The sequence below is a fragment of the Amborella trichopoda genome, unplaced genomic scaffold (assembly GCF_054954075.1).
Source record: "Amborella trichopoda isolate Santa Cruz 75 unplaced genomic scaffold, AtrichopodaSantaCruz75HAP2 v2.0 scaffold_135, whole genome shotgun sequence".
Lineage (NCBI taxonomy): Eukaryota > Viridiplantae > Streptophyta > Magnoliopsida > Amborellales > Amborellaceae > Amborella > Amborella trichopoda.
In genome coordinates this window covers 50,635-63,193 of record NW_028283097.1, presented here as the reverse complement: position 1 = coordinate 63,193, position 12,559 = coordinate 50,635, and the positions used below count along the sequence as shown (strand labels likewise).

Below are 12,559 nucleotides of genomic sequence, written 5' to 3'. Positions count from 1 at the left end.
ACTATACAGTTAGATGTTTATGACTTCACAGTGTAACCTAGAGACCAGAATTTGTGAGTCTGAGCAAATTACATATTTAAATGTAGATTTAGATATGAGAGAGAGATAGAGAGACCAGGTCAGGGAGTGATGCAGAGATCTCTCATGTCGTCTCGTTTTTTTGCATATGATACCAGGATAAACTTGGCATTATGTGTTTTTTTTCTTCTTGGGATAATAAAAAAGAGAGAGAAATAGAGAGAATCAGGAGAGAACATAATTAGAATAATGAAATTTTGATGACCTTGTAATATGGAAGTACTATTTCCCTCAATAATGAAGTAGTGACATAATTATGTAGTTGGCAAAAATGTCTTACTTGGTTTAGCCTTTGAAGATTTTGATACATTTCAATAGATAGAGGATAATAGAAACTTTGGGATATAAAATTGCTAACTATTGGAAAGCGAAATGAAGAATAAATATTTTATCAAAATCAATAAACGACATTGAACATTGGAATGAAAATGAGAAGTTTATTGGTAAATCTCAAAATTAAATGAAGAAAAAAAAACTAAAAGAATGACTAATGAATTTCAGGAATACACATCTTCCAGGCAACCCAAACAATATACAGGCTATTCCAGATTTCTTACCAGGTCTATCCAAACAACAGGCACCCCAACCCTAAGAACAACCCAAACTTGCACCTCTCCCTTTCTCAACCCCAACTGAAATTCGAGAAATTCCAAATTATGAAAGAAACATTCAGGAACTTCTTGATATCAAAAAGCCCTAGATTCTAGAGAACTAGAACTTTCATGTTTTAGAGAATACCAAACATGCACTATGTCATCTACACATACGGCCATGATCATTTTTGCTTTTGAGTGTAGAGATATAACCATGATCATCCAACTCATAGGCACTTACACCTCTCACTTTCTTCAACCCCAACATATCCATCATGCTTCTCTCTCTTTCTACATCCTTCCACCTCCCAACACTAGCATACACATTAGACATGAGCACATAGTCCCCCACATGATCATGATCCAACCCAAGAAGCAATTGACATGCATCCTTTGCCATCTCCACATTCCCATAGGCCATGCAACCACCCGCCAATGCTCGCCACACAAGCCCATTGGGCCTTTCTCCCATCCCCCATACAAGTTCTTGGGCCTCATCAAGAAGCCCGGCCCGTGAAAGCAGGCCTACCATACACCCATAGTGCTCCACTCTTGGGACCAAACCATACTTGGCATTCATCTCTCTAAATAACTTCCGGCCCTCACTTACCAGCCCTGAATGGCTACATGCACTTAACACACTCAATAGTGTGACCCCATTAGGCAGCACGCCGACCTTCAACATTCTCGAAAAGACTGTTAAGGCCTCCTCGCCATGGCCATGTATGGCCAACGCTTCTATCATGACACTCCATGACCATACATCTTTCTCTATAATCCCATCAAAAACCCATCTAGCCTTGTCTATATCACCACACTTTGCATACATATACACAATGGCATTGCTCAAGTAAGTGTCTTTCCTTATGTATGGGCTTCTATCTATGAAATTATGAAGTTGTTTCCCTAGAGTGAGTGCACTGGACTTGGCAATGGCTTGGATGATTGGCATCAATGTAACCTCATTGGGATGGATGCCTGATGAACCCATGCAATCCAAGAGCCTCAGTGCATGGTCTAAGTCCCCTTTTCTTGCATGAATGGCTATTATAGCACTCCATGAAACAATATCTCTTTGAGGCACTTTATCAAACATTTGCATTGCACATTTTAATTGGCCACAATCCACATACATCATAGCCAAATTAGTGTCCAAGACCTTATTGCAAGATGCCCATCCAAGCTTGATTATATGGCCATGGACTTGCATTCCATACGCATCCTTGCAGGTACGGCGGCACGACTCGAGCAAGAAGTTGAAGGTGAAGCCATCAGGAGAAGCACCTTCACGCCTCATTTTAGAGTAAAATTGAAGGACTGCTTGTGGGTTAGAGTGCAGAGTAGAAGCCCTTATCATGGTGTTATACGAGAATGTATCTGGGTTTTTGATCTGGGAGAAGATCAGTCGTGCATATTGGAAGGTGTTTGAAGGGGAGTTTGCACATAGAGATATGAGTTTTGTTTGTGTGAATTTATTGAGAAGTTGGGTTGTTGTGATGAGGTACGCATGGAGTTGCTTGATTTGGTTGAGGGAGTAGGATTTGGCTGTGATTTGGAGTCCTTGGTTCATACTTCATAGTCGAGGAGTTATTCTCGAATTTGATAAGTTTTCTAGAATGGAGACTACTACTATTTGTTTGTATTTTGTTGATTTTGCTCTCAGTTATTGCTACTCTTGCATCATTCACAACTCTCTCTCTCTCTCTCTCTCTCTTCATTTGAAATGCTAACAGTTATAAGAAACACATTTTAAGAGGATTTCTCAGGCCCCTCCACGAGAAGGAAGATCAGGCCTTTCAAATAATTGTTCCATTTATAACTACTAATATATATTATCTTCTTGAGAAATCAACGGAAATATTTTTAGTTTTAGGTATATTTAAAAATATTCTGAAATTTTTTAATATACGTAGATTATCCCTTTTTTTAATCTTCTTTTTCTTTATCGTCGGTACTTAGAGTATCGAAGTAATTTCATAATTGTAAACATGATGTTCGGTACTGGGGGTACCAAATATTCTTTTAGCATAAAGTTTTGTTTGCTAATCCCAGTGAACAAAATCTTTTTCGTTTAAATATATTATACTTTAGGACTAGTATTATGGTAGTTTGGTATTAGTATTACTATTACCAAAAATACTGGTACCAATTCCAAAAAAGAAAAGGAAAAAACCTAATTCGGTACTGCTAGTACTGCAGTACATAACGAAACATTAAGCTAAGAAAATATTTTGTTCAGAAGTGGAACAAAACACTAAGCCAAGACAACATTCAGTACACCCATTAATTAATAAATAGGGTGCAGTTGGCATACCGGATGCATCCGTAGGTGTAGAGGTAAGGTGTACCTTCAAATTTTATTATGGTATATAATTTTGATGTAAAATGTGCTTAGGATTATCTCAAAATCTATTTTTATATCTAATTATAAAATTTTAAATCTAAAAAATAGTTAAAATCAAGTAGATCTATAAACATATGAAAATCTTGAAAATGGACAGTGTAGATAATATGTTGTAAAATGTACTATTTTTTAGACTTAAAATCTTTTATTTTTCATAGTCATACATCTTGATGTCGAGATGATCAATCAAATGGAGTTTTTCAATATTAAAACTACCTTTTCCGATGGATTTTTTAGGGGTATCCATAGTTCTACTAAGGTAGCATCCTTATATAAAATGTTTCCTAATAAATATAGTGTTAAAAAACTATATTTTTAAATCCAAACCATTAATAAATATAGTGTTAAAAAATATATTTTTTAAGAGAGTTATGAAAAGAAGAATTCTAAAATAAAGCCAAACCATTAATAAAATAGATTTAAAACATAAATCTAAGCCATTAACAAATGTAGAGTAAATATATATATATTTTTAAGAGAGTTATGGAAGAAAAAACTCCAAAATAATTTCATGCACTAAGAAAAATCGAGTTAAAAAAATACGCCACCTATAAAAATGGAACTCACAACCTATTTGGAGGTTAAGACCTGCCCACATATAACTGTAGTTGCAAAAGTCCTCCATTTTTATATACAACGTAATCTTTATTTGCTAGAAAGAAGCAAAAGGAATTTTTATATAGAATGTAATCTTTATTGGCTGGAAAAAGAAGCAAAAAGGGTTTAGGAAAATGTATCCCACGTCCTGGCGGGTGCATGACTAGTGCAGGCTTACTACCACGAAGCCAGCGGACGCACAATGAATAGACGCACATTGAATAAACGCTGCTCCTCTTTATATATATATATATATATATATATATATATGTAATTAATTTACGTTCAAAAAAATAAAACAAGAGCTTGACTCGGCCGAGGAAATCGGACTCGGCCGAGTAAATCGCCTCGGCCTGGGCCCGAGTACTTTGGCCGAGTCGATGTTTTGAACCTTGTTTTCATGTATTGGATTTCACATCAATGGCTAAACGTAATTGTGATCCTTTTTATAAAAAAACAAAAAATAAAAAAAATATAAAAAATAAATCTCATTGTATATAATCCCTTTAAAAAAAACCATCAATTCTAGTTTTTAAGGCTTCAAATAAGTTGCTAGCACCTCCTCAACCTTCAAAACCCAATAATAGACGGTTGGAGTGGGACGTTCCTCCAATAGAAGTTCAACCAAACTTTGAGCCATACGCCAACCTTTCGTTTTTAACGTGAGATGATTGGCAACCTGCTAGCAAACTCTTTTATGCCCAAATATCAAGCACGGCTCACAAATCAAATCTATCTATACCAGGCCGGACTAGTGGTTACCTGTTTGACCACCAATTAGTACTTTGGTCAGGTTGATCTAAAGTAAATTTATGTTTATTCAATAAACAACAAAACTGGTATATGACTAATTTTGACCAGTGCAATATATTATATATTTTAAATTATTATTCATAATTTTTTTTATATCATAAAAATCTATTGAACTGGTTTGGTAAGGCATGTTTTGCTGGAGCCGGACAGTTCACCAATCATGTAGCCAGGATAACACCATTGCAAACATTGTGGAGCTATATAACGTGATCCATATGTCCATAATGACATCAAGTGAGGTTATTATTAAATATAGTTTGTCACTGTTTTGAGGAGAGAGAAAGAGCACGAGGGAAAATGAGAGATATTAGAAAGATTTTGTAGAGATAGTTTTTGGCACAAAGAGTGAGATCTGAGAGATATCCAGTGAGATTGAGCATAGAGAGAGAGGGAAAAAATGGGAGACTCAAGAGAGATTTTGTAGACTGAGAGGGGAAAAAATGGGTGATTCAAGAGAGATTTTATAGAGAGAGAGAGTGCGCAAAGAGAGAGAGAAATCAAGAGATTGGGCACAAAGAGAGAGAGAAGAAGCGATTGGTTTCTAAAAAAACAGAAATGGAGAGATTGAGATTTCCTAAAGCGAGAGAGTTTGGGCAAAGAGATTGAGATAGACAGATTGGGCATAGAGAGAGGGAGATCCACAGCTTACATTGAGAGTTCTGCTGTGAGAAGGAGTTTGGGATTTCATAGAGAGTGAGATCAGTTTGGGGGGAGAGAAACTTTTCGCATGAGATTTCGGTAGAGAGAGAGGAGAGTTTGGGGAGAGATTGAAATTTCAGGAGTTTATGAAATTTTGGTAGAGAGAGAAAGGTGCAGCTCTAAAACCTATAAATAGTAAAATATGGGGGAAGTATTAAGAAAGATATTGTGGTTTCAATTTTTTTGACTTTTTAATGGGAGATGGTGGGGACGATAAATACAAGAAAAAAAAATGTTGAAATTTAGTATATAATATAAAAAATTATGAGGGTAAGATTTGTAGAAAATTGATTTTGGAGAGTATCTATAATTTTCGATTGTTACTATCCCAATGTCTTTAACAAGTTGGACGTGATGTAGTGGTTCCCACCAAATATGTCATTAGCAGTATTTGCATCACCTTCATTGTCCAAACATAGTTATAACATATATGGTATTGTGGTTATCATGAGCACATGGATCGTTTTTGCATCAGTCCATCTAATATTACCCTCGCAATAAAATTTATTTCAGCTCTACAACACATGCGAAAAATGACAACACCAACTGACGACGGAAATGAGAGATTATAACTGATTTACCTGAAAAAAGTGAGAATCATACTTTTTGTAACACGAAAATACCACACAAACACCATCCATAGAATCATCACTAATAGGGAAGCACATCGTTCTTAATACAAAAATATTACACAAACACCATCCATGGAATCGTAATTAAGAGGGATGCTCTACCAGTAATACAGGCACTTTATACTTTAGGACCCCTATGATATGAGCGATATGGTGCTATGAACAATCCCTGTTTCCCACCATCATTATTCAATTCACTGAGTTGATGGTGATAACCCACATGATCATGTCATTTTCAAAACTATATGGATCGTATAATATTTTCGTTGTAGTTTATGGTAATACTACTCGTTTGGGTCGGGGTAAGCTTCGATAATTGACTGGAGGGTCGGAAGCGGTTTGATGTTGCAGTTGCTGAAACCACCCTTGCTCAACAGTGCCCTCCACTCCTCCTCTGTCCTCTCCAAGCCTCCTGAGGTTGTTGCAAACATTAACATGTCGAATGCCAACCTCGAGTCAGCAAAGGCACTGGTATCTTCCTTATGATGCAGAACTACGTCCACAATAATCAACTTCCCGCTCTTGGAAGGGAGTGCTTTTCGACATTGCTTCAATATCTTCACACAGTCTTCGTCCTTCCAGTCATGTAGTATCCACTGCACAAAAGCAATTTAGGAAACAATCAAGCATGCCATGAGAGGGGGATGTAGTTTCAAAAGGTATATGCTTGGGAAGGTACGCTATATGTTTCTACATCGTACACCATAAGGTATGGCACATTCACAGACATGGAGGGCAAAAATTAAGTACACCTAATTTTCATCTACAGGAATTACTCCTAATATCCACTATCCATCTCAAGTCCAAGGTCTTTTTCTCTTGTTTGCTAGGAAACATTGGGATCCAAACCAAGGATATATTAAAATCCAAGACTCGTTATGGTTCATCTATATTTTTTAAGAGTGATTTATGTTCTGACCCCAAAATTTTAGGTAAAATGGAGAATGCTCCATTTATGGACGGAAATTACAAAGGTTGGTCAATTTTTAAAAAAATAAAAAAAAGGTAGGCTGACCGATCTTCTTTGTAATTTCCTCTTATAAATAGCATATTTAACTTAAAATTTTAGGACTGATGCAAAGCATTCTATTTCGGGAGAAAAAGTGGGAGAGGATTATTAGTTTCCTTTTGAACTCCTTTTCCTTCCTATCTTCCTACTGCCACGCTTTCTTTTGTTTATATACAATATAAGGCAAAAAAAAAAAAACTCATTCCAAAAGATTTTAGGGTAAATATCCTATTATTTTCTATTTTTTTAATTTCTATATCTCATTAGACTCAAGTATTGAAAATATTACATATAAGCAAAAGGACTCCATCTTTTCTATCTTCCAACCCCCTAAACCTTTTTTACCATGTATTACTGACCTCAACAACTTATGAAATGACTCTATCTCTCTCTTTCTAAAACTCCATCTCTCTCATATCATCGTCTCTATCTCAAAACTCCATCTCTCTCACTCTCACATCATTGTCTCTCTCTCTCTCAAAACTCCATCTCTCTCCCTAAAACTCAAACTACATCTCTCTCTCTCTCTAAAGCTCCATCTCTCTCTAAAACCCAAACTCCATCTCTCTCTCTAAAACTCCATCTCTCTCTCACACATAAGAAGGTATGCTCGTGTTCGAGCTCAAGCTAAACCCTTTTGCTGGTAAACTCACCGAGAAAAGAAGAGAGAGAGAGAGATGGAGTTTTTTAGAGGGAGAGAGATCAAGTTTTAATAGGGTGTCATTTTAGTATTTGTTTGGGTAAAAAATTTATGGTAAAAAAGGTTTAGGGGGTTTGTAAGATAGAAACGATGGAGAGCTTTTGCTTATAATTAATATTTTCAATTCTTGGGTCTCATGAGATTTGAAAGTTAAAAATAGGGGATAAGGAGATATTTTTTCAAAATTTTATATTCTTGTGGGATTATACAATTCATTAATTCCCTAGAGTAATATTCAAGATAGGAGCAATTTTAGGATCCCAAATTTTAGGGACGTAACCTTTTCAATCTATAGATTAATCTTAATAAAAAGAAAAAAAAATCTAATTGAACCTAAAAAAATAACATCTCAATATTATCTAAAGACCCTCCAATATTTGCGGTGTGAGGTCTAAGTGTAAAAAAACTTGAAATTCAAATTTTTTTTTTTGGAAATAATATACATAATATAATTCTGCAGGAGTATAGTTTGCATACTAAGAAAACATCTCTCCCACTTAAATCTCTCTCTCGATCAGATCTAGATCTGATGATACAATGTCCAAAACAAGTCAAACGTCATTTCTATCTCTCCATGGAAAACTTATTTGATTACTTGACCAAATATATCTTTCAATTGGATAGATAGAAGAGAGTTTGGCACAACGGTGTTTAAACGTCAACTTATTCATAAGAAAGGAAAATTAAAAGGCTTTTATATGCTCTCGAATAGGCTTAGTTTATAGGAAAAAATTTATATAAGGTTGCAGTTTCCTATAAGTAAGGTTGCTTAAATCTACACCATTCATTTTATTTAGATGGTGTGTCTAAAAAACTAATTGCTTGATGGTGCATAATATTACTGGCAATATAATATATTTAGCCATTCAGAAGTGAAATATATCTTTAAATTAGATATTCATAAATATATTTCTTATATAATTCTTAGCTGGCTAAAACAAAACAAATGTGCAAGGCTACATGCCATTAACCAGTATGCCAAATTTGGTAATCACTGAAAATGAAATCATATAAGTGTGCCTCACCCAAAAAAAAATCTGACAACCAGAAGTTGGAGAGGTGGGAAATTTTGTAGCCTCGTAGTTGGAAGAATTCTATTTGTATTTTTGTTTGATAACATGTCTATAATCCTAGTGGACTATGTTTTGAGATAAGGGAAATGTTTGTATGTGACCCCAACAGTATATAAGTTAAATGTGGCCCCACTTTTTGGCTGTTATATCTTAATCAAATGGTTACAATTGTTCACACCATAATGCCACGCAAACACTGTTTTATTTTTCATTTTTTTTACAAAATATTTTTGGATAAAATTTTGGCATCCCATCATAAAACTAGGACGAACCTGAGAAAATAAAAAAAGTATTTTATGTCAAAATAAGTGAACAAAATGCCCCTACAATTTTTAGGGGTATTCTGGTAATTTTTCATCACCGATTTTATTTTATTTTTACTTTTTATTTATTATTATTATTATTATTATTATTATTATTATTATTATTATTATTATTATTATTATTATTATTATTATTATTATTATTATGATTATTATTATTATTTTATCATGTGAGCCCTTGTCGATCTATGCATTTTCCAAATTTTGCTTTATAATTATTTTTAAAAGAAAAATAAAAAATAAAAAACCATGAGGCGCCTGATCAAGATTTGACGGTTAAGAGCTAGCTAGGCTATGACATTGTAACTCAAGCCATTTCTACTCAGATTTGATGACTGAGACCCGGAGTCACATATGTTATATATGTGCACATAGAAAATTTCCTCTTGACAAACCTAGAAGCTCTCAAACTTAGAGTACTTCAGTTTTGAGAGCCTTTCTAACCATTTCAACTTTATTTTTATACATCAGGTTAAAATAAAATTCAGGTTTTTGATACATCATAGTTCTCACCCACACACACCTTGAAAAATACATTAAAAATAAATAAATATAAAACATCCAAAATGCCCCCTGAAATGTTTCTAAGGCATTTTTGGTCATTTATTTTTTGCAAATACTGTTTATATTATTTTTTTATTGATGCTCCCCAGCGAAATGAACTAACCCTCAAATTTTATCTTAGGCTGGTCTTATAATAATAAAAATAAGATAAGGGCTTGAGCCATTGCAATTGTATTGCCGAGCATCAAGGTAAGGTTTTTGATCACAAATCCCTAGTGACGTACCACTAGCTAAATTAAAAAAAAAAAAAAAAAAAAAAAAAGCACATATGGAGCGAGAGAGAGAGAAACAGTTGAAAACCTTCATGAAAACACCATCGGCACTTGGGATGGAAGAAAACATATCACCCCCGACATTAACCACCCCGGGGTAGTTTGGTGCAGTGGCGACCACATGTGGCAGGTCAAAATTGATGCCGGAGATATGAGGATTCGCCTCCACAATCTTGCTTATCGCCGTTCCGGTGCCACCGGCCACGTCCACCAAAGAAGTAAATCCTGCAAACTCAGACTTGTACTCCAACAGCAATGCATCTAACACCACCCTCGAATTGCTCGCCATCGCATCATTAAAGAGAAGATCAAACTCAGGATTCTCAGAGTTATAATAAAAAAATCCCTTCTTGTGAGCCTTCTCAAATGGGAGGCCCCCTTGCACAACACACTGGCTCAAGTAGTGCCATGGTGCAAGGACTGTGGGGTGGCCCAACAGCAGCGCCATGGGTGTCAGCCCCGATTCCTCGGGCCTTACCAACCACTTGGACAGGGGAGTGAGGCCATAGTAGGCCTCGCCCTGCCTCACCTTGACGCTGAACACACGTTTCTTGACCAGGAATCGCATGACTCGCGAGAGGCACTGGATGTCTGGTGAAGGAGCCTGCAGTGAGGTGATGATCTCAGAGAGGGTGAGTGGTCGGGCTTTGGAATGGATCATATGGGCTATGCCGAGCTCAACTGCACACTTGAGTGTGAGAGTGTCCGCGAAAGCTAAAGTGAGCTGCCAGAGCTCAGCCTGGCCCTGAACATCATCCTCACCCGGCATCTCCATCCGTCTAGTCTGCTTGATCTTCTGAGCCCTCTTCCATTTTGAATTTATAAGGGTTTGGGTGTGGGCCATATTGCAAGTTGGAGGCCTGTTCCTTGTGCACATTGAAGTATTCATAAAACGCAGTCGTCATATTTGTTTATGGATTTCTTTTTATTGAAATATCGGGGAAATTTGGAAATGGATAAGCATAAATTCAGCCCATTTACCTTTGATACAAAGTATAATGCAACCACACTTTTAGAAAACCACACTAATTATTTGATTGGCCCGGTATAAGCTCGATGTCAAGCTTCTCACACCCCAGGAGAATGATGCAAATCGACGTCAAGCTTCTCACACCCCAGGAGAATCATGTAAATAAAAATTGAGGTTATCAAAATTTTAATTTAGGTTTATTAATGGATTAAGTTTTGTTTAGTGGATAGGGTTGCGTGAGTTGTTTAGGGGATATGGTTATTTTTAACATTAGACAAAGGGATTTAGATCTCGTATTTTTATGGACTTAGGAGATTTAGTTAGAGATTTATCATAGATTTATTGGGGCTCATGTGGGGTGAAGAAGAAGAGATTGAGAAAAATAAGAGATTTGTATAAGAATTATGTGATTTAAGGGATTTAGATATGGAAGAGATCAAGTGTGGGTAGTTAGATATGACAAAAATCAATTGTATATAAGATTGAGAAAATTATCGAAAAGAGAAGGAGAGGAGAGAGAGAGATATGAAGAGATTTATGTGGAGAATAGAGAGGGAAATAGAGTTTATATTTTGTGGATTTATTTATTTATTTCTCTTCTAAGTGTATTTAAAAGGGAGACATCCCTTTTTTTTAAAATGGAGAGATTGGAATTGAGTTAAGTGTTGATGTTGTGAAAGATCTTTTTAAGGTAAACTCCTAGTAGACCAAGAGATGATATATTCTCTCACCTTTTATTTTTATTTTATTTTAATTATTTTTTTCCGCCATTCTCCCTATATCATGTCCGCTCTCATTTATTCTCATGTACTATGTTTCTAAGTCTCTCTTCTACCAAATGTCCAACCCTACAGTTCATGAGAGAGGGGAAAGAGGGCATTTTATGCTTTTTAGATTTGGACTGATATGGTATTTTGGAAGAAGAAAAGGAAAAAAAAAAATTAACAGTGAGGATTGTTTGTCCTGTTTTTTAGGAAAAAATATGTATAAGCTTGAGACTCTAAACAATCAAATTAAGATGCACCCCAAAAATTTTACTAGAAGATGCTGTTTTGATGCTCAAATATCTTCAAATTGATCATCTCGACCTCAAGATACATGGTCATGAGAAAAAAATGGATTTCAATATTTAGAAATAGTGCATCTTGCAATGCATTTTTTGACTGACAAATTTCAAGATTTTGAACTTTTCATAGATATGCTCAATCTAAACTATATTTTTTATTTAGAGTCAATTTTCAAGATTTTCAAGTTTTCTATGCTCGATCTACACTATTTTTGAAGCTTTAAATTTTATAATAAAGATAAAAATATATTTTAAGACTATATATAATAAAGATTTCTAATATTGAAACTACATTTTTCAACACCATTTGAAGGTCCTCTTTACTTTGATTGTTTAGAACCTTGGCTTTATACGAACCACACCCTATTTTTTCTATTTATTTTAAGTTAGGGAGGTCTTTCGGCTTTGCATAGAACGGGTGGCCTAATGGGATGAAAATTTGAGAAAAACGGTATATATTTCAGCTGAATAATCCAACTGCACTATTAAAAAATCACTCACATGCTGTGAGAAAGTCATTATTCGTTTTACTAGAATATTTGTGGAATGCAACACGTTGTAGTTTACAAACATTATATTGCGTTCATCAATTTTGGTTGATATGAAGCATAAATCATCATCGACAGATTATCCTGTTCTCCATCGTCATTTGACATCGAATTTATTATTTACAAACAGCTCGCAGAATCTTATCGGATCCCACCTTTTAATATTTGCTGCTTATCAATAACCAGGGGATTCATTCAAAACACCAAATCACAAAAAA

General features: G+C 35.2%; 1 protein-coding gene and 1 pseudogene across 2 annotated transcripts; both read right to left on the bottom strand.

The window, feature by feature from the left end:
- Positions 1-495: 495 nt before the first annotated feature.
- On the bottom strand, positions 496-2,497 carry LOC148778913 (pentatricopeptide repeat-containing protein At5g56310 pseudogene; annotated as a pseudogene). Its single transcript, XR_016048729.1, has one exon. The product of XR_016048729.1 is annotated as a pentatricopeptide repeat-containing protein At5g56310 pseudogene (transcript).
- Positions 2,498-5,804: 3,307 nt separating this feature from the next.
- On the bottom strand, positions 5,805-10,630 carry LOC148778912 ((R,S)-reticuline 7-O-methyltransferase-like). Its single transcript, XM_088857182.1, has 2 exons — positions 9,786-10,630; positions 5,805-6,412 (listed from the first exon to the last, which is right to left on the bottom strand). The coding sequence occupies exons 1-2, from the start codon at positions 10,599-10,601 to the stop codon at positions 6,101-6,103; spliced, it is 1,128 nt and encodes a 375-aa protein (XP_088713308.1). The 5' UTR covers positions 10,602-10,630; the 3' UTR covers positions 5,805-6,100.
- Positions 10,631-12,559: the final 1,929 nt, after the last annotated feature.